This window comes from Siniperca chuatsi, linkage group LG10 (assembly GCF_020085105.1).
Source record: "Siniperca chuatsi isolate FFG_IHB_CAS linkage group LG10, ASM2008510v1, whole genome shotgun sequence".
NCBI lineage: Eukaryota > Metazoa > Chordata > Actinopteri > Centrarchiformes > Sinipercidae > Siniperca > Siniperca chuatsi.
The window spans coordinates 3,714,981-3,738,515 of record NC_058051.1 but is presented as its reverse complement, the minus strand read 5'-3'; the positions used below and the strand labels follow the sequence as shown (position 1 = coordinate 3,738,515).

General features: G+C 36.2%; 1 protein-coding gene across 1 annotated transcript; it reads right to left on the bottom strand.

The window, feature by feature from the left end:
* Positions 1-2,574: 2,574 nt before the first annotated feature.
* On the bottom strand, positions 2,575-19,275 carry LOC122882508 (scavenger receptor cysteine-rich type 1 protein M160-like). Its single transcript, XM_044209984.1, has 18 exons — positions 19,171-19,275; positions 16,999-17,313; positions 16,691-16,792; positions 15,496-15,705; positions 15,194-15,385; positions 14,791-14,945; positions 13,686-13,848; positions 13,056-13,379; positions 10,842-11,150; positions 10,186-10,482; positions 9,106-9,405; positions 7,756-8,043; positions 6,533-6,714; positions 6,179-6,287; positions 5,875-6,024; positions 5,261-5,356; positions 4,233-4,406; positions 2,575-4,108 (listed from the first exon to the last, which is right to left on the bottom strand). The coding sequence occupies exons 1-18, from the start codon at positions 19,226-19,228 to the stop codon at positions 3,921-3,923; spliced, it is 3,612 nt and encodes a 1,203-aa protein (XP_044065919.1). The 5' UTR covers positions 19,229-19,275; the 3' UTR covers positions 2,575-3,920.
* Between the last annotated feature and the right edge of the window lie 4,260 nt (positions 19,276-23,535).

Sequence of the window (23,535 nt, the reverse complement as noted above, 5' to 3'; positions counted from 1 at the left end):
GGAGCACTACTATTAATAATACCACTCTGTGTGTTATGGAAAATCACCACAACTGGGGCCTTTCCCTCAGCAGATGTCTCATCTGTTACCTCCATAAAAAGCCAGCATGAGGTGGCTAAAGAAACTTTCATCACCATTGATCTGTGTTTGAACAAATTAGGACCAGCAGAGAAGACAGGTCAGAGTGTTAAATGAATATTTGAAACACAAGGTTATAAACATTTGGTCAGAGGTGTCTGAGAATGGGCTCATTTCAAGACAAGCTGATCCTTGTTCTTTCAGAATATCAAAAGTTACCTTCAAAAGATGTAACATTCATGCTAAAACTTCATGAAATAGTCTGAAAAGATGACAGACTAAAACTGATACTCGCATAAGATAAAGGTGTGTCAAAGGTCCTCCATAAAGAAGATTCTCATATCCTGACTGACTTTATTGCGCCTGATAATCCATCTGTGATTGTAAACACAATCAATTCTGATAATTAAAAAATTGCTGTGCACATTACTGCTTCATAATATTTACATACATAAAATAGACAGTGGCCTCATCTTCTCTGTTGCTTGCTACAAGTGTCCCGACATATTATTATTGCACTTTCAACTGCATGACAGTGCAACAATAACAAAACACTAAAAATGAAAACCACCACAATGTTCATTGGAATACGTATGCAAGTGGATTTTTATTTTGAAATGATGACAAAGATTACCTTGAAGGAAGGAAAATCATTCTCAAAAAAAAGAGTACGAGTCAGCCATGCTAGCAGCTCTGAGGCTGTACTTCACTGAGCTAAATGCTAATGTCAGCACACTAGCATGCTAAATGATAACGCTAACATACTGACATTTAGCAGATATTATGTTTACCATGTTGACCATCTTAGTTTAGCTTGTTAGCATGCTAACATTTGCTAATTAGCACTAAACTCAAAGTACAGCAAGTGAGGCTGATGGGAATGTCGTTTGTTTTGCAGGTACCTGGTCATAAACCAAAGAACAGGAAAAATTACAAGTACTGGACAAAATATTTGATTTGACCTGATGATGGTGCTAAATGAAAAGTTAAGAGATCACCAAAGTTATTGCAATTCAACCTGGGGGGAACATGAACGTGCGTACCAAATTTCATGGCAAGCCATCCAATAGCCTACTTGTTGATGATATTTCAGTCTGGACCAAAGTGGTGGACCAACCGAACGGCTGACACTGTTAGTAACTAGTGTGGCTAAAAACAGTATCCTTTGGAAAATGATACATTAAACATGATTTGAGGTATCACCAGTATGATATTTTAATGCCAGGTAGAAAGAGGGTCAGAGGATCACAGAGACAAGGATTCCTCAGATCACTTCATTAGCCAGAGTGCTGACCAGAGTTTACTCACAACTGCCTCACCTTATCAACAGAGATCATTGCTGTTGTAGACAAAGAGGATTTCTTTTTAGAGTCTTACAAATTCAACTAAACAACACAATGCTTAAGCCTTTTAGGTCACTCTGGTCTTGCTGGACCCACTGGGTCCTGCTGTGAAGAAGTGGCACCTGATACTGAATGAAAACGTTACCTCTTTCACTTACAGATCACTACGTCTCCGCTGTATCTATTTCAGCTTCAGCCACACAACAGACTTAATCCTACATCGTGATCCCTCAGTAAGACCCTTGACAGCAAGGCTGGGTGTAATGTTTACATATCATACCCTGGCTGCTGCTTATAAATTAGTCCCTTTGGGTGTATCGCTCGCTCTGTGATCTCAGTGGCCCTTGGCTAACTCCTGACTAAACATGTGAGGCTCTAGCAGGTCTGTCAATCTCTTAAAAGCAGCACCAGGATGTCTGTCAGTCCCTTTCAGATGGCCTTACTCATGTTAACATTTGTAGGAAGCAGCCTCTCTCTATATATATCTTGACCATTGGGGGAAATGTTCAAGTGATTATAGAGAATGTTAAAGTGCATGGAGATGAAACTGTATTCAAAATGTTTTGAGCAGAGCCAGAGGGTTTGGATTTCTTTTGTCGTCCAGGGGCATGGCTTGGCTTTGTGAGGTAAATGCAGAGCAAAGTCACAACAATTAATTAATAGTAAATCAACAAATTCAAATCAATGAACAAAAAACAACTTGAAAGCTATATAAGACACTATCGCATTGTTAAAGTTGAGACCCTCAGTACATTTCAGGCAATCTTGAGTCACTCTACAAACGATGTGTTATGAAGAAAACGGCTTATTGTGCTGTGTATCAAACTATATATGACATATATAACATACAGTTTGATACTCAACATCTGAGCCATTTCTAAAACTCGGGAGTTCTCAGATGCATCATTAGATGCAAGTAGAGGATACAATCTAAAAGTGGTAATACGGTAAAGAATTTAATTGTTGTTTCTGCACAAAACTTCTACAAACACAAGGCTCACACATTAGGTGTACATATTAATTTTAACAGCTTCTTCAATGGAGCAGTGCTATTTGTTGCTCTGATGCCACAAGATGCAGTAATTGCTGCACAGATGATGCTATGATGCACTGACTGAATTTAAACATACCCTGAAAGAGATCATATAAAAGAGACAGTTAACTGTTTTTTTATTATTTTTTTTTTTAATCAGTTTAGTAAATGTAAGTAATTTATAACACCTGCGTTGTTGTTGAAGACACTCAAACAATAAAGATGACAATCATGGCTAACTGAACATTATATATTAATGTTTTAGAGAATATGTTTAAAGGAATAGTTTGGGAAGTATACATACAGTATTAACTTTCTTGCAGAGAATTAAATGAGAAGATTGATACCACTCTGAAATCTTAATGACTTATACTGCATACTCTTATTTGTTTGATCCGTGCAAACACTGAAGACAACACATTGTCAAGAAATAGTCTCGCACATGACCCGCTGTAAAACTTGTTGATTTGACTTTTTGTGTGAATTAAACAAACAAGATATAATGTGTTAATTAGTGCGCTTTAGACATGCTTCTGGGTGGCTTTTCTGACCTTCGGACAGAGCCAAGCTAGCTGTTTCCCCCTGTTTCCAGTCTTTATGTCAGTTAAACTGAATGGCTGCTGGCTGTAGCTTCATACAGTATTTACCGTACAGACGTAAGAGTGGTATCAACATTCTCATCTAACGCTCGGCATCTATTCCTTTAAAAAAAAACATACAAAGCAATATGAAAGCAATCTTAATATGACCAGAGTTTGCTGTATCAGCTGTGTTGCACAAGGAGTATGACTGATGTAACATTTGTTTTATTGTCGCTGTCTCTGTGCTTTATGACTGCTATAGACTTTGTTCATATAGGTGTTTTGATGGATTGCAATTGAGTGATAAATTGACAAACTACTGCAAAAGTAATCTCGTAAAATATTGCGGAAATCATAGAAGCTAAACTACTTTATACATCTACTATTTTTAATCAAAAAATCATATATGATTGAGGACATTTCATGAAAGCCATAAAATCAACAACAGGCAGTAGACTGTAGACAAAAAAAGAGAGAATTATATAAACATGAAATTGCAACTTTGCATTCTGATTGAAGTTCTTATCACTCTTAACTTTGTACATTTAAAGAGAAAGAACATTTTACCCCTCATTTTCCTCACCAGTGATTTGATGGCAGGCCAACACTTTGTACATTTAATAGTACACACTTGCGTTAAATAAGAGATAAAGCTAACTTAATGTCACCGGGAGGTACATTTATTTGTAATTTTATTTTAACCACTTCAGCAAATGTCTGCAGCATAAAAAGATTATTTACTGTAATATTGTTTGTCGGTAATACTGTAGGGAATCTGGACTTTTTTGAGTTAGTTTTTGTCAGAGTAAATGGGAGCTGGGTTGTGGGGTGTTCCACTTTGCCAGACTGGATTTTATTTAAGTAGCTTCTAAACCCAGTTTTGGCTCACCAGTCTTGGCCCGGCACCAGGTAGTCCTCATCCGCCTGTACCAACCCTGGAGGTGCCGCTGCGGCGCTTTCAGGTGCGGTTTGGGGGCTGTCGTGGACTTCAGCTTTAGTCTGAGTCATTTCAGGGCTGGCTTCGATGTCGTCGTAATTCTCCTGTGGGTCGTCCACCTCGTAGGTCACCCCATCTGTTAAGAAGAAAAATAGCTGAATGTTAAAATTAGCTTAGTCTGAGTGCTGACAACGTGAGGGTTTGTCACGATTTGGTATTTAAGTGTGAAAAAGATATGAATAAACTGATTCGAAACTTTCCTGTGCTTAGATCAAGGGTGCGCTCGTGGATGTAGTTATCTCCTGCGGCACCAGCAGTGGCGGCCTGAGAGGTCAGAGGCCGAGCCTTAGCAGCTTCATCAATATCATCGTAAGAAAAAGAGGCGTTGCTCCGTTCGTCGCTCTCCATGATGACTTCAGCATCTGATCTGAACCCTGCACGGACAACCGAAATAAAACACTCTCACAGACACTTTCACATTGTCCTACATTTCAAATCACAATGTCAGTCATGAAAGATATTTTCACCATATTTTTTGTCTGTGCGTATGTTTACTTTCAAATCAAGTTTGAATATTAAGATAAAAACTTTATTGAGCCCCATTATGAAATCCACATGTTACAGCAACACAGAGACAAGATGAGAGGTAAGAAAACAGAAAAAGAACTATTTGAATGAAATGAATACAAATTTAAATAAGAGATTAAAGAAATAAGAGAGGTTACATTAAAAAAGCTACAATACAATATAGATTACAATACCTTGACTATATGAGTGAAATGTGCAAATGAAATCAAGTAGTGCAATTATGGCAGCTATGATTTGTGAACTATATATAGTATAAGTATATAGGTATAGGTATGAATAATAAGTACAATATACATAATGATATAATAATAAAATGTACAATGTTATATATATAATATATGTGTAGTATATGTGATATACACATGCTATAGAGTAATAATACAATAATATGAAGCATAATAGTAATTGAAAAGAATACTATGATATTATTTATATAATAATCTAAAAGCACAATAATATCAACATAGCAGTAATGTAGTATTATTATATAGTGATATGAGTAATCAAATGCAATTTAAGATAAAATAGTGTTATATATGTTCTACTACTTCTTATTCTACTACTCCCATTAATAATAATACTGGTGATATATAATTGAAGACAAGGTGCAGCCTGTGAGTAGGATTCACTATTCTCTAAACTGTTAAAGAAAATAAAAAAGAATAAATAAATAAGTGAATGAATATGTTTTGAGACTCACTGCCATGAACGAAGTCTTCCAATTCATTTGCTTCATTCGTGACATCCTCATAGTCGCCACTTTCAAACTCCACTTCTTTTCTTGACAACATTTTCGCTACATCAAAAAAGCATTATACATTTACTGGTATATGACCAACAACTGTCTCATATTAAATTTACTAGAGGAGGGCACAAGAGCTAGAACAGTTTCTACACAACACATGCACATATTTCAACTCTGAAGAGGTCTGGACATTTTAAAGACTGTAAAAAATTTTGTTCAATAAGCATTGGTGAGCAAAACTGATGTACTGTCATTTCAATTTCTAAGCGTTGCTAAGAGCTGAAACATAACTGCTGGAAAAAAGGAGCATTATTTTAAATGATCTCATACAGTAGTCAGAATTTAGTCAGCACGCAGAAAGACTGGCCTCTTGTGGCAAACAGGCTCCAGTACACCTTTTCATTACACTGGAATGGTTAGGATGGTTGATTTTGTTTTCAGTCTGTTGGAATGATACAGCTTGTCAAGGTAATTCATTAAAAGTGAAACTAATTATCAGTCAGTATTTAATTGTAACTGAAGCTGTAACAACTAGCAGAAGATAGGTGTAAAAAAAAACATTTACTCACACGAGATATTCTTGGCTTTCTTGACAATGCAGATTCGTATAAATACAACAATCAGTATCATCAGAACCAGAAGGAATCCTACTCCCAGGATTATAGGCACTATGTTGATGGTTGTTGGCGTCACTGGTCCAGGCGTTGGCCTCACATACCCTGAAATCAAACACATAGCCAGATTGCTTTTTCTGCATTCAGATAGTGGGACTCTAATTTACAGAATACAAAAAGCTGATTCACACAAAATAACTGAATTAATATTTTGGGAACCAGCCTGACGTATCAGGAAAGGATTCATGGTTTTGGTTACCGTGACAGTAGATCTCAGCTGGTTGAACTTGTTGACAAGTCTTGTTGTGGACACAGTGATTGATGTCCTTGTGGTCTTTGCTGCAATTCAGTGTTGTATCCAAGTTGACCTATACATTTAAATTAAAACTTTCGTCTTTAGAGTAAAACCTTTTCATGCAGCCATACAAAACAATATAGAGATTTGTCTGACAGCTAAAAATAAGGCCTGAATGAATTATAAAGACAACATATAGTGAAACAGAAAAAAATCTCAGTTAAATTATATAGAAGTTACAAGACTTTTGGCAAACTGAGAGACTTGAGACTAATGAGTGGGACCTTGCCACAAAGAAACAAATAAACAAAGATTTACCTCTTCCTTCTTATAAGTTCTCAGTAGTCTAGGAAGGGCACCAGTACAATTAAGCTTTTCACACAACTGATCCTGAAATTCAGAGGAAATAGATTCCGGGAGACACACTTTTTCCCACTTATTTTGATAATTGACTTCAATCTGACCTCCACATTTTTCTGTGGTGTTGAACTTGACATTGCCTGCAAAATATATAAAACAAAAATAATTCAACTTCAACTCATCAATTTTAGAAAATAGTGTTTAGTTGTTGGTTGTGTTTTGTTCAACATTTTAGGAAACAGGCTTATCCGCATTCTTGAAAGGAGTTAGATGAGAATGTCCATAACACTCTCATATCTGTCTGGTAAATATGAAGCTGGAGCTAGAAGACGGTGAGCTTAGCTTAGCAACTATTTCTGTAACACTAATTATTGGAATGGATTCACTAGTTCACTGCTGGATCATGAAAATGAAAATTTACTCAAACATGCACAAGATTATTTGTTAAAAATTTAAACATGTATTTCACATTTAATGGGCGATCAAGTAAATTCTTAATATTCAGATAATATATAGAAAATATAATGAATAAGAATCACTGGCTAAAAGCAGATGTTAAATGCTAAAACTAAGATGCTAAAACTCAACTGTGAACAACTGTGCTACCTGAACTAGAGAACATGTTAAAGCTTCTGTCATACTCTGATGAATCAACACAAGTACAAGCTATTATGGGAAGACAATGTGTCAACATTTCTTTAGGCAGGGCAACGGGAGGATTAGCTGAATAATCCGCATCTTACATGGTAGAGAAAGCACGTACTTACCAACGCAGTAAACAGACGCCACTTTTTCCTCACACTTTGCCTTGTACCGCTTGCACTGGCCAAGTTTGTGATGGTAGTCCTCACATCTGACATGGTAGTACATGTCATTTGGATTTGGATCAGACTTTTAAGGAAATAGCGTTGCTACAATTCTGTTCTTGACAAACCAAGTCTGAAAGTCTGTCTTCCAGTCCATGTTGCACACTTCAGTGTTATTTATCTTCACTTTACCGTGGCATTTCTCTGAAAGGGTGACAGTGGCTCAACTAGGAAGGAAAGCAATAAAATAACAAGATTAAAAAAAGGAAAGTAGTAAAGGATACATTTATCTGATTGTCTTTATTATCTGTGACCCAAATGGCTAAATATGGGAGATCATATCAAGTCCAGCAATCCTGCAGAAACAAATTTTACCTTCACATGCAACAATGACCTGCTGCTGTGAGATCGAGTTTTGCTTTTCACAGTCCCAGATGTTTTCTGGATTCCCTACACCTTGACAGCTGAAGCTTCTGCTCTCGATATAATCCCCTGTATCATTCTTATTTGACTTTAAGTTGCCACATTCCAGATCCTGGCAAAGCCTGTTCCCTTCAGTTTGTGTCCAGCCTTCAGTGGAAACAGGAATTATTTTTCCCTCCGAGTGAACATACACTTTTCCGCTACAGGACTCGCCGTCTTTCAGTGACATCTTGCTCCAGCCTAAGATAAGCACCGGGGACAGATGAGATAAGATTCAGGAAATACAAAACTCACAAAACTTGATGTAATTAGTAGGAACTCAAAGATGCAGATAACATGTTGTGGACACAAACTAGTGAGAATTAGCTTACACTGTGATCCTCCACCAATTTAACCTGACTCTTGCACATGTTTGTTACGTCTATAGATTCTTTTATATTTTAACGGTTGAGCAAACAATATATCCTTGATTAAAGTTTGCGTTGATGGTAAAGAAATGGTTCAACATTTAGGGAAATATGCTTATCTGCTCTCTTTCTGTTAGATAATAAGATAATCGATATACTCGTAAATTTACGTCAAATATGAAGTTACAGCGAGCAGCCGGTTAGCTTAGCTTAGCATAATGACTCTGACAGTGACTTCAAGACTTTAAGCCCGGCCAAAAAAAAGTCCATCACATAATCACCCGTCAAACCACTTGTCGTTTATACACTTGGGGTTTTGTATGGATCCATCCATCCATGGACAGACAGGACAGACAACCATTCATCTCACAATACGGGCAATTTAGGTTTTTACACATGCATGTCTTTGATGATAAGCCGGAAACAAGAACCCACGGTATGCAACTCCATGTTATGTTGGTCCGGGGATCGCTTCTCCTTATTGGGAGGCAGGGCTTTAGCCGCTCTGGACCCCGTTTTGTATGGATGATACAAACAATATATAACATGTTAGTGAGCTTCAGACATGCTGGTGGGTGGATTTAGTTTTTTTACCATTGGACAGAGGCAGGTTAGCTGTTTCCAGTCTTTATGCAAAGTTAAGCTCACAGTCTCCTGGTGGTAGCTTCATATTTGACATGAGAGAGGTATTAATCGTCTTATCTAAGTCTCGGCGAGAAAGCGAATACACGTATTTCACAAAATAATGAACTATTCCATTAGAGGAAGATCTCAGATATGTTTGAATGCTAGAAGAAAAACTTCAGCATGCTCAAATTAGGTAGCGTGGTGACAGAAAATAGGCATAATGATGACATTTTGAAAGTGATCAATGAGACAAAATATTTACACATACTGGAGCATTGGAGGACACCAGGAGGGCAGGAGTGCTTCTTAGAAGTGATGTTACATGCTGTTAATGACTTCATGCCATTTGCAGGACACTGTATTTGTGAAATGACTTTCTCTGTTGAATTAGGTCCAAAGGTAGTCATGCTGACAGCCTGACCACATTTCAGCTCCGCACAGATTGTGTTTTGTGTTTTGGTGTCTTCAAGAGCTTCCTTGCACACTGGAAGCCAATTGCCCGCAAAGTGCATGTTCACATTTCCAGAACATTTGTCTCTGGAAAGGCTGATTTTGGGCTTGACACTACCTGCAACACAACAATGAAAGGTACAGAGTTGTCATTCTTATATTACGTTATTTTCATGTCATTTATTATTTTAACACAAACAAGAAAAAAATATCTATATATATAATCTATCATAACTGGTTTAAAATACACACTGATGGTCAATAATGTCAGCTTTGTGCACATACCAAATGAATTTTAAAAAAGTCACACTCATGACCTCTGAGTTATGACCTGAACTGATCATGTGGCTGTGCGCATTAATGTTTGTGCTCTGATTATTATGTGCTTGTTTCACATAAATTTGGTTTTAATTGTGTTCAAGAGCTTTCTTAGTTTATATCAAATAGGACACACCTTTAAGAATTTTGAAGAATTATGGAAAAACAAGGGCCATATTATAAAAAACAACAACAAATTAAGTTATTTAGTGTGTACAAATTTGTTATGTATTAAATTTGGTGAAGAAGAATTTGACCGAAGAGAGAAAAATAAACTCTTTTGCTTTTTGTATTTTTTTCTAACCAAATTGGAGGGAAATTTGTTAAGGTGGAAAATGATTTGGCCTATACTACATTGTCTTGACAGATCGCCAGAAATGAATATATGTAGCAGACTGACAAAAGATACATCACCCCCCTTGGTAAAGGTAATAGGACAATAAATAGGTAATAGGTGGTAGGAATCCATGAAGCATTTAAGCTGACCAAAAGGATGAATATTATTACTATTTTTATCTAATTATGATCATATATTAATATATGTTTTGAACATATCAATATTTTTCAAACAATCCATTACCTGAGCAAACAACATAGGCTGGCTTTTGGTTACAGGTGTCATCATTTTCAGCATATTTGACCAAGTTGCACTGGTTCAGGTTGGTAGTCTGCTCTGTAGTGTGCAAACTCTTTATGATCACCTCATATTTCTTGGGGTTGTTGGCTTTTAGGATTATATCTCCACAGCCCAGGTTTTTACACAGCATCACAGACTTTTGTTCTGTCCAGGTGTCTGCACACACACCTCCACACTTCCCTTGCACACAAACGTTGACATACCCCCAACACTTATTGGTCAGGTTCACTTTGATTTCTCCTGTTGTAGCAACCAAAAAGCAAAAAGCAAAAGGGATGATCAGCAGATAGTTTCACAACTAAAGCATTTCTTACACCAGTCTAAGACAAATCTATGATATTTGCAAAGTTTCAGCAAAAATGGACCAGTGGAGCTTGATTGTAGTCTCCCTGTCAGCGATAGTGCAGCTATGACCCTTAAAAGTCACAACTTTTATAGCGCCCCTATCAGGTCAATTTGTGTGGCATAGTGTGAAATAAAACATCTCTCCAAACTGGACCACAGGACAACGAGTGACAAAATGAATTCCATGACGAATAAAGGATAAGTTTAAGCTTTCAATTAAATTTGTTTAATGTTTCAACACCGTCTCACATTACCTGAGCATTTCACAGTGGCAATAGTGTCACTGTGGTTAGATGGCAGTGTCGTCTTTTCACATTCAAACAGAGATGTGGAGTTGGATAAGCAGTTGTATGATTCAGTCCAAACATCTTCCGGCATATCAGCTTTAGAGATGAAGTTATGTGCAGAGGCTTTCCCACACTGCATCTGCCGACACACTGCGTTTGCAGACTCTTGGTTCCATGTCTCGTTAGACCCGGAGAGCCAGTAGGTTTTGATGCCGTGCGCGACCCCCACCATGCCAGAACAGGAATCATTTCCCTTCAGAAATACCATGTTGTGGTCTGACAGGGACAAAAAAATTTTTTTATAGAGATATACAGTGTTAGGATTGTGATAGACTGGCAACTTGTCCAGGGTGTCTCCCTCTTCCTTCACAATGTATGCTGGGATAGGCTCAAGCCCCCACACAAACCTGAATAGGGTTAGCAAGTATAGAAAGTTACTTTTGCCTAAGAATCAGGAAAATGTGGAGATGTAGTTTTAAAGTTAAACAAGAACTCTGGACCATACGTTGTTGAAACTAATTATTTTTTAGGGAACATGCCAAAAAGGAATAATTGTTGTAAATGTTGTTTTCAGTCCTGAAAATCTAAACAAACATATGGCAAATTTGATTTGAAATGTTTCTCCCTAAGCCCTTAAATGGTCTGCTCAAGAATTTGGTTGAGTAAATTGAACTGTGATATATTGTTTGAAATTTGTTTTCAAAGCCAAAAGTATAATGTTCTGGCAATTTTTGAAATGTTTTTCATCATTCCAGGTTAGTACCGCTAACACTACTTAAGTTTCAACAAAGCAACAATTAACAGTTTACCTTCTGGTTGACTTTGTGGTTTTAAAGTTTCACTAATCAATATTTTTTCTGTAATGTGAAAGGTGTCACTTGTACTGGCAAACCCACGGAGAATTATCCATCATGTTCTCATACCTAAACAACAGAATAGGTCCAGAGACGGTTTAGAAGGAAGATGGCTCACTTGAGAGCCATTTCCTGTATCTGTGTCACGTGGTTTTCACCACTGCACCACCCCTCTTGGATACTAGCGACAGGTCCTGAGTCTTTTCAATCCAATGGGCGAAGTGAACGTGAGCACAGATTATTTCGCCCTATAGACCCCAAAGTAAATATTGGACCCATTTTTCACAAGCCACAAATATTCTGACACTAATATGGCATTTTTCAGACAGACAAATCAGGAGAAAATTAACTTTGATCGAGACTTGTCTCAAACACACACTCTAGCGACATCTGGTTAGGCTTAGGAAAAGATCACAGTTTGGGATAAAATAAGTACATCACGTGACGCAAGTCACATTTCGTAACTTTTAAATATGTTAACGCTGACTTTTGGTTTCACACGGGACACAAACCCAAGTCTCCTGGGTGGAAGCCCTCTATTTGTTTAACCCATCCACCCAGCCACTAACTAATATGGACTTTCATGCGCTTTATACTACGTCACCTGACTTCCTCCTTTGCTCCCATCATAATAATTACGGCCACTAGAGGTCACTGCCAAACAATAAACGTAAAAATGGGTTGTAATAAGCTGCTTGCAACCTATGCGGACGTTTTTCAGGACGGGCTGGAATTTTCACCTGACTCTGCAGTTACCCTCAACTCTACAGAGCATTTTAGCATCTTTAGGCTAATTGGTTTGGTTGTACAGTCTGTAACTGTACTGTTTTGGTTCGGTATCAACAACATCATTAACCTCGCTTTCAGAAGCAGCAGCAGACAGCTGTTTTCAGCAAGACAGCTCTGGTAAACCCAGTGTACACTACCTGTTCAGCACGGCAGGAGAGACATAGTTAGCGACTAGCTGGTGAGCATTGTGGAGCATTTAGACGCTTAAGAGACAGATATTTCTGGAGTTGGCGAAGAGCTAAAAGTAGAGTGAATATTGGACTGGACATTTATCAGGTAGCCTGAAACACGAATGGATGCTAATTTTGCTCTGCGTCTGCTGGATGTGTAATTAAACAGCTAACATGTTAACCACAACAACTTTTTAAGGTGATATCAATTTAATGTTTACAGCTGCTGCCCCCAGGTGGCGAAATTGATAAATTAATTTTATACACAGCTCTCTACTGTAACTGACAGCATGGACTTGGAGAATGACAGTCACGCACAACGAGAGAAGGTCAAAGGGTCAAACAGACAAAATGAAAATAACACTTACCCTCACAGGTTATCCCCAATGCCTCTGCCTCTTTGGGTATGCGTATGGGTTGGCTGCTTAACTCACCAAGACACTGAGATATGTCTAAGGCATCTGGCTTGCACTTTACAGTCTTAGCCAGGAAATCACCGGAACCCTGATTGAATTTTTCAGGACTGATGGGATTTGCTTTATTCCCACATCCCAGTTGTCTGCAGACAACATCTGAAGCGGTGTCGTGGTGCCATTGTTCTTTATTGACTCTTTCCCATAGGCCCTTATGCTGGATCTCCACTCTCCCAGCACATCTTCCAGGACTGTCCATCAGTCTCACTTTAATACTATCTGCATCATGACAGCAAGAGAACTGTCAAACACACTAACTAAATACTAAATAGAAATCTCTTAATGCATTCATTTGGGCAGAAAGAAATCTAATTGTACATATTTTGTATCAACATTACATCACACAGCTGTCACATTTTTCCATCCATCGTAATGCCAAAGTAAAGTTTCTTTTTCTTGATATTCATCAATGAACTAAGAAATACCCTGTCTTGGCCAGGTATTATTTCTAAATCTCAAAAGCCATAATTGTTATTAAAAAAAATAGGACGAGACTATTTTCATAGGATCGCTGCCACATCTCACCTGCACAGACTACGTAGGCTTTGGAACCACATGAGAAAGGGTTTTCGTTACGCTTGGCCCTACAGTGCCACAGTGAGGACTCATTGCCTGAACACTTCACATAGTCCATTATCCCTTGTATGTTCCCAACTCTGTTAGCATCCACTTTATTAGTATGAATCACCTAGAAGAGAGAATTTATGATCATTTAGATATTAAGTCATTCATTTGTGCCATATAGAAAACTTTGACTAAAAAGAGCAATATGTTACAGAGAAACTGAGACAACAGCAACAATAATAATGATAAACTCATTAGAGATATAGATAAAATACTTAAAAGGAATACTTTTGGGTAATATGCTTATTTGCTTTTTTGTCAAGAGCTGAGAAGATCAATACCACTCTCATATCTGTCCGTTAAATATGAAGCTACAGCTAGCTGCCAGTTACCCTAGCTTAGCATAAAGACCGGAAACAGGGGGAAACAGCTAGCTAGGCGCTGTCCAAAGGTAATAAAAGCCACCCCAGCACCTCTAAAGCGCACTAATAGAAACAATATACAGTATATGCTTTGTTTAATCCATACAAACATCTAATGTGTTAATTAGTGAAATTCAGAGGTGCTTGGAGGATTTTTTACCTTTAGACAGAGCCAGGCTAACAGTGTCCTCCTTTTTCCAGTCTGTATGCTAAGCTAAGATAACCATCTCCTGGTTCTAGCTTCATATTTAGCAGACAGATACGAGAGTGGCTTCTCGTCGAACTCTCACCAAGAAAGTGAATAAGCATATTTCCCAAAATGTCAAATTATTTCTTTTTATATTTAAAGCGAGACTATGTAATTTAAAAAAAAACATATTCTTCCCTTAATAAATGAAAAGGTAAATCGATAATAATCTAAAATACAATACGCCATAAAACACATCCGTGTTTCTGAGTAACTGACATTACTGGGTCAGTTTGCTGACTTTATGACTCTTCTATTCTTGTGCTACTGATACACTACATTTCGCATTATCCTGTAATTGTCACAGTGGCTGCTGTTCAGCAAAAGTTGTATAGGCTTGCATTAAATAAAACATTTGTTTTATTAGTGCTACTGAAACTGGACACTGAGAACTCACATCCCCGCAGTTTCGCTCCCTGCAAACTACTTGAGCAATCTTACTGGTCCAGCTGGAGGCACACACTGGATGTATGTCAGCATTCACTTCAATATAAACCTCACCATAGCACGTGCTGGGTTTACCTTTGTCCATCAGAAGTACTTTAACATTGTCTGTGGGAAATAAAAATATAGGAAAGTGTTCTTGATTTAGATTTTCAAGTGGCTCAAGATAGTGGGTGAATAAAATATGAATACTGCTTGAAAGACAGTTTTTCGATGTATAATTTTGTCAGTTGAATAGAATAAAATAATATACAAGATAAAAAAGTGTTGTTTTGATCTGGAAATACAATAACAAAGTGGTTGCTTTGAGGTTGCTTGTGGAAAAGATGTGGTTTAACATAAATTAGCTGATTTACCTGTGCATGTCAGCGTTGTGCCATTGTCATCCTGACTGTGACTGACATTGGCACCACAGTGCATTTGCTGGCACCACTCATCAGGACTGGTTGTGTTGCTTTTAACAGGATTCCAGTTGCCATTTTGCTCTATTTCCAGCTGCCCAGAACATACATTTGATGTGTTTCCTTTGAGTTGCAGTCTGTTATAACCTGTTAAATGAACCATTTTCTTAATTCACTGAAATGTTCAACACTTGAGTAAACTTAGTTACTGTGTGTGTGTGTGTGTGTGTGTGTGTGTGTGTGTGTGTGTGTGTTACCTGTGCATATGACAGAAGCAGGATTTTTGCATGATGACGTTTCCTGAGTTGCACACTGCCACAGATTCTTTACGTTTTCAATGCCCGAACAGTTGATAGTCATCTTCTTTAAGCTTTGGAATTCTTTCCAACCCTTCCATGGCTCCTTAGGAATCTCCTTGGATTTACCACACCCAAGGCTTTCACACAAAATATTGGCATCATCTTGTCCTTTATGTGAGAGGAATCATATGAACAGTATTTACTTATCATTATCATAGTACTAAACATTTCACAATAATGATACCAGTAGTATTACATACTCAAACAAATCCATTTAAACAGTAACGCTGCTTTAAATAACTTAAAAGTACTGTATTCATGCAGGAACTATTGTACTTTTTATTCCACTACATTTAACTATAGTCACTAAGTATTTTCAGATTAAGATTTCCCATTAAAAAACACACGATCATCTTATAAAATACAATGCATCGATAAAGATTAAACCTGAGGTTTGCAACCTTTTGGCTTGTGACACCTTGCAGCTCCTTGTCATGTTTCAGCAGTTGCACCAAAGAGTGATTTCCACTCTAAACTTCTTACATGGTTTCATTTAAATAAATGTCTGAGACCCAAAGTGGTAAAATTATCTAATATTTCACCAAAAAAAGCAAAGAGTAGAGAAAAGTCCCAAAAAATGATCTAATAATTATATATAATATATGATAATTCCGTAACAGTGCCATTTTTCATACTTCCTGGGCTACTGTAGAAACATGGCAGTGCAACATGGCAGCCTCTGTGGAAGGGAACCTGCTCCCTCTGTAGATAAAAACAGCTTATTCTAAGGTGATGAAAACACAATGATTCGTATTTCAGGTGATTATACACTCATGAAAACATAAATATAAATATTATATTCCATTTCTGCCAATAGCTCTTCCTAAATGTTACACACTGGACCTTTAAGAAGAATTTTGTATGCCCGTATTTTACTTGTAATGGAGCATTTTTACATTGGTGAGTACTTCTTCCCCCACTGAGTAATATTCATTACACAGCCATGCCACTCTGTGTTCCTCCATATTGCATACTTCATTTGCACGTCACATGAACAAAATGTCCTGATTTCTGTTTTGAACTCACACACTGCCAGCACTTAGAAAGACTGAATCCTGTTGAAGTGCACTGTATGCATGTTACTAACTCTTACCCCAGTTTTCATCACAAAAGTAACCTGAAGGTGTTCCCCCATCTGTGGAGTACCGGACAGCTCCCGCACAACTAAATCCATCCAGGTTTATTTCGATTGTATCTAGAAGAGCAAAGTCAAGTAACAGCCAATTACAAATAAAATGAACAGCCAAAGTCATCATTATCATCATCATCATGTCATTTTCTATATTTTGGATTGCACTTATCAGCTATTTTGTAGCACAGAATCTCAGACCTTTTAAAGGTGAAGGCCAACTTCTCAACAATATGTATCCCAATTCATGTAAAAACTTTGCTTAGCCTTACTTGTACATTTAATCTTTTTCACGGTATCCTTTTGGTAAGCGCTGATCCCCCAACCAGGAAAATCACAGTCCCACAGATGACTCTCGCTTCCTTCGCACTTTACTTCATTGAGCCAGACTTTGCTATCAATGGGCCGTAGCACAGCACGTGCTGAGTTCTCCACAGGTTTTCCACAGTGCGTGCTCCTGCACACCACTTCCTCAGTGTTCCTGCTCCAGTGTTTATCTCCAAGGTAGCCCGATTCGCCACCATGATAGATTTCAATGTGGCCTTCACACGGGTTGTTTCCATTCCTTAGAATCAGCCTGTTCTCAACTGGTTACATGGCAGGAGGTTTATAGAAGTATGTAAATATAATAGAGTATATAAGCTTCCATTTTGTAGTCTTCATTCATTTATGTTTTGTGAATTTTGAGGTTGCTGTTTTTTATACCTGGTCCATGCCCACTTCTGAGCGCTCTACTCACATTTGCTATGGCAAAATTGACTTTTAATTGAGTCAAATTCTATAACAGTGTTGCAAAAGGTTTTTTTTTTCTTCTTTTAAACGCCCTTTCATGTCTTGCTATTTAACAATATTGTCAGTCCAATACATTTAACACAATTTTTCATACAAATTAAAGAAATTATGTAATAGAGAAATAAACGGCTTATTTTACAAATCTGTAATTTCAAAATAATTTCCTCTTTGGTTTCCTGGATTAGAAGTATGTCATTTGGTACTAATTAGAAGAAAAATAGGAATTTCCTTGACAGAAAAGCTCAATTTAAACCCAAGAACCGTAAATATTAATTCAGTATCAATTATTGGAAACTTTATTCCCTCTATATGCTTAATGATATATGTGCTTGTACACATTTTTCACTAATTAGGAAATTCTGAAAAAATTACACATCTGTAAAATAAAGTGTTACCGAAAAAATGTTAAATGTGTTAAATGCCAAATGTTATTCAAAGACAGCTTTTACTTTTTCATATTTGTTTTTTTTTTTTGTTCAGTTTTTTTCTCCTGTTTTTGTCCTTCTTTGTTTTATTAAAACTAGTTTTGCAAAGTCATGAAATTTTGCACAGCGGCCAGATGGTGGCGCTTTAAAACTATTTAAGAAAACTTTAGAATTTATTCAAATATCACCCAAATTGCTTTAGGAACATATGGCTTCATAAAGATTTTTTATGTACAGATTTTGTTTTTAAGTTATGAAACTTTTAGCTAAAAGACAAAAGTGTCCTGACGTAACTTCTAAATCAAGAGACTAAACTCAACACTTACATAATCTTAAGTAATTTGTCAGACAAAGGACGTGTGGTAACTTTTGGTAATTTTCATACATTTTTCATGGAAAATTAAAATGTGGCAAAATATTTACATGTTCACTGATTGCATAATGGAAATTAATGGAAAACTGACTATGCATGGGATATATTTACACATCAAGATATTGACATTGACAACAACATACAGCAAATATGTTTCAACGCCATATAGTATAAGTATGATTCTTTTTAGATTAGCTTCCTAAATCCTGATTTTGTGATAAATTATCAATCAATTATTTTGTTCCATTATTATTAGTATTAGTTTTTATCCTGACATGAAAATGTGCCAAACTTAACAGAATAGTTGTGTCATCCAAGTCGATGGTGACAAAATTGTAAGAACAGTCTATAGGATTATCAATACAATTATCTGTATATATCTATATCTACATTTTTAAATATTGATTTAAAAAATAACTCAATGAAAGGATGAATTGCTTCAAACTGTACTCTTTATGAGTTCTGAGCAAATGCTAAAACTTTCATGACTAAACTACTAGACTGAAACCTGGTCGCTATATTGTTGCTTGCAGGTATAATTAGAATAATTGCTACTGCGCTGTTCAAAGAACCTCTTATTTTTTCATTGGAGCTTTTACCTTCAGGAAATGACAAAACGTTTTTTTTTTTTTTTTTTTTTTTAGATTCAGCAAGATATTTCCTGCAGTGCCTGCATGTGCTTACCTTCCAAAAATAGCTATCAATGACTTAAATATATATTATGGAAAGGCTAAATCTTAAAAAAAAAAAAAAACTGGATGATTAATTTCTTTCTTACCTCAAACTGTGTTGAATTGGGCAAACCACTGTCCAATTTTGATTAGTTAAATCTTAAGAGAATAGCTGTAACTTGCCTTTTAAGATCACCGGCTCAATGTGCGCTATGTAGAGGAGAAGGAGGAACCACATCATCACCACAGCTCATAACTAGAGAATGAGGCAGATCAGATCAGCTCAGCTTTATATTGCCAAGGATCTGCCCATCAGAAAAGGATATGAACTGTTACATTCATATGGTACACACAATGAAGGAAAACTGACAAAACTGACAGACAAGCCTATTTATATGGAGGATCTGGGGTGGAAAAAACTAATGCAAAACACTATTTAAAAATAAATAGTTGAAAGAGCTGTGGGAATTGTCTTAGACACGCTACAGATTTCATAAGATTGTTAAATTGATGGCTGTTGATCAATTCTAAGGCGTATGTCAAAGTTTTACAAGTGGCATGCATTACGCATTTTCAAAAATGTTTGTGCTTTGTTTTTTTCTTCTAAAAAAAGATGCCACTAAAAAGTTAGAAGTATTTTCTTCACGATGCAGACTTTTAATTGTGATGGAGACTTGAATTTACACCCATTAAATAGATAAGTTTATATTCTTCTACTATCTGCCTCAACGAGGGGAGAAAGCACAGTACATCCATACCTGGAGAATGATGCAATGCACAAAATCTGATTTCTTAAATGTTTTAAAAAATGTTTAAGTTGCATCTGATTAAAAAGTCTTATAAGATCACAACTATTTCTTTAAACATGGCAATACAGATGGATGTTAACTCTTTAATGACTGGGTAAATCAAATTTAGCTAATAACTGTTTGTAGTTGATTTGAAACAAAAAAATTAAATTCATTTTTTTTTTATTTTAGGGCCTGACTGCTCAGCAAAACTAATTACAACAATTAAACATTAAATACAATATTCTGTAACTAAGAAATAGGATTAAATGAATTCAGAAATGAATGACCTTTTGTTTTGTTTGAACTGAGATCTTAATCGTCATCACACATAGCAGACAACATATCATATAGCTGTCGTAAAATTGATGCCACATTGTTAATATGACGGGGAGAGCATCTGAGCATCTGTCTTTAATAAAGTTCAATTATTTTAAGTAGCAACCGCTTCCAGTAACACTGACATCTGAATTTGACAAAATATAGGCCCTCAAATACAAAGACTTAGCTTTAAGGAGCAACACACTCGGCAGTCATCAAGGGAGCCAAATGTCAACATACATCAGATAAATGTCAAGCTATTAATATTCTTAGAAATGAAAAATAATTTTACTGAGAAAAAAGAAAGAAACTTTCATCCTCCTGCTAGCTGTTATCAAAAAGCATCTAGAAACTATAAAAAGCTCTGACAGGGGTACAAAAAATGTCTGGTTTCCTCAGAAAGATATTTTAAACAAGACTTTGAATAACATGAGGGTAATTACATTAAATATAAAGATGATTTGATTTACGCTGTCATTTCTTGAGGTGGAATAACAAATGCTAAAATATAAAGTGTTAAAGAAATCCTTTTTTATTATTTTTTATTTTATTTTACCAAATAACTGTCCGTCCAGCCTGGACACAGTTGTAGAAAATGTGTACATATTTAAGGATACCGAACAACATGTGAACTCTTGTTTGGATTTCATTTGGAACTTTTTTTAATAAGTATATACAAAATCACAACCAAAAAACAACAAAACATAGATCAAAACCCCCCCACTTCCACCCCGATACGCCCACATACAGTCAAAGGAAACAAAAGAAGGTTGCCACAGTAGTGAATATTTGTCCATGCATGCCAAGGTATGCTGTATATCCAGTGGCCATAGCCGCTATAATGGAAATGTCCATCCTGGCTGAAACTTTCTGTACACTATCACAGTCTGAGGATGTCCAGTGAGTATGATTTAGAAACCTCAAGCAGTTTAAATAAACAATACATAGAGCCACACCCAGAGGGGCACATAAACCAGCATTCACAACTAAGTTGCATTTGCGCTCCATACATTCAGTAAAGGGACCCCAAATCTTAACAAATAACAAACAAGGAGTACCTAATCTCCTCATTGAGCCACTTCTCTCAAAATAACAATATAAACTCTTTTTATAAAGATTGTAACACTGATTTCATGATTCAACAGTGGTAGAAAGTAACTAAGGACAGTACTTTTACTTTCCTTGAGTATCCAAGAATCCAAAAAACGCAAAGATTAGAGAAAAACAAATTCAAATTTGTGTAGCAGAATTTCTTTCCTACCCCATTAATCATTTCACGACTCCTCAGATTTATCTTTGGAGGTTGGGAACCACAGATTAAACTACCAAACTGTGTATAAAATAGTTCAAACCATTAACAACCCAATAATATATAATAATATTTCAGTCACTGGGGCTATTTTTCTGTGGAAAGAGTACTTTTACTTTTGATACTTAGTACAAAGTACATTTTGCTGATAATACTTCTTTACTTTTACTTTTACTTTTAAGTAGTAATTTAAATGCACTTTACTTTTACTTGTACTGGAGTATTTTTTAGCTGTTGTTTGATACGTTTACTTAAAGGAATAGTTCACCCCCAAAATCAAAAATACATTTTTTTCCTCTTACCTATTTATCCATCTAGATTGTTTTGGTGTGAGTTGCCGAGTAAGATAACGTCAAGATAATCCACAGATCTGTGCACCACAAGCCGAGTTCCATAGAGTCCCATTCTAATCTAAAAATGCAGACATCTCTATGGCCGATATCTCCAACACTTGTCAACTCACACCAAAACAATCTAGATGGATAAATAGCACTACGGATTTTGGGGTGAACTGTCCCTTTAAGTAGAGGATGTGACTATTTCTTTCACCACTAACAACTAAAGTAGGGCACTTTACCATGTTTAGTTTGTCTGTGCTGTAGCAAGAGGTGGATGCATTCATTTACTTAAAATATACGTATGATAAAATACCACGACAATTTTCAGCCATGAAACAAACTTCTTACTGAATCAAAATAATGGCAACTTCATGTGCAAGGGTCAGATTTTACACGTGAATGCTGCCTGGATGTGGACTCTGAAATATATAACAGAGCTGCGCAGGGCTGTGGCTTTGTGGCTACAGACTTTTCAGAGCTGTACGTTGTCTGCAAAAATCAACAACACACAAATTAGAAAAACATTTCTAAAGGGCACTTACACTAAGGCCACTTACCTCTAGCAACTAACCTCCAACTGCTACTGGTGGTACTGAACACCAGTAAAACACTGTTTGTTTACTGGAAAACTTATGCCTAAACGTTTTGCAAAAGTTATCTGGCAAGACGGACAACTTACACTCTGAGCAGCATTTTTTAGCTTTGTATTTTTAGGTGCGCCTTTCTCAGTGGTGACAGAAGTATTTAGATCCTTTACTTAGGTAGTAATACTCTAAAATATTACCAGTCCTGATTTGAAAATTTTACTTAAGTAAAGGTATAAGTATGATCAGTAAACATGCATGAAAAGTATCAAATGTAAAACTACTCACTGCAGAAAAATGACCCCTGTGAGTGTTATGCTATTGCATATTATATCATTAGATTATTATTACGGATTCTTTAAGTAGTGTTTAACAGTTGTAACTGGTCAAGTTGGAGGTCATTTTTAATAATTCAAAAACTGTTTGGTAGTTTAATTTATAACATTTCATTGTATTCTATGAGCTCATATATGTTCTATGTAAAATCAAAATTTTTACCTGTGAAATACATGTGGTGGAGTAAAAAGTGCAGGTAACACATTACTTTCATGGCCCCTATTTAGTATTTATAAGCCATATATAAACATTTAATAAATGATTTATAACACACTTTAATGTAGTTGTAGGCAAATATAAATGTTTAGTGATTTATTAGTCAACACCTATAACTCCTCCTGTGGGCACCATAAGTGAAGGCTGCTGTATGAACAGATAATGAATGACAATATAGTGAAACACAGTTTTAACAATGTAAAATAAGTCCTCATAGGAGAAGTTATAATTGTTTACAAATATTTATATCAATAAACTCTGTCTCAAATGTCCTTACATCTGTGCACAACTACGTATTATAAATGCTAAATCTAAAATTGAATGGAGTAGAGGTATAAAGTGGCATTAAGTAAAGCACAAGTACCTCAAATGTATTCAAGTGCAGTACTTGAGTAAATGAGCAAACAACAAAGTTGTATGAAGTTATGCGTATGCATGTCAGTACACCCGGACATCACAACCTTGTGCCCACAAGATGAGATAACACAGTGTCTTCCTTTAAAAATACTTTTAAAACAATTTTTGCTTTGGCTTGATTTCATTTTTCTAATTAATTTTGTAATTTATGAATATAAATAATAATGAATTATATCATTCTAATAATTATATTATATAATATTTTTATTTTTAAACTTTTTTTAAATATAGATGCATTT

Coding starts and splice junctions, on each gene's coding strand:
- LOC122882508 (XM_044209984.1), bottom strand. CDS start 19,228: ATGATGTGGTTCCTCCTTCTCCTCTACATAGCGCACATTGAGCCGGTG. Junction 16,793..16,998: donor GAAAAAGATTAAATGTACAA/GTAAGGCTAAGC, acceptor TTGCTCTTCTAG/ATACAATCGAAATAAACCTG. Junction 6,288..6,532: donor GAACTTATAAGAAGGAAGAG/GTAAATCTTTGT, acceptor TTAAATGTATAG/GTCAACTTGGATACAACACT.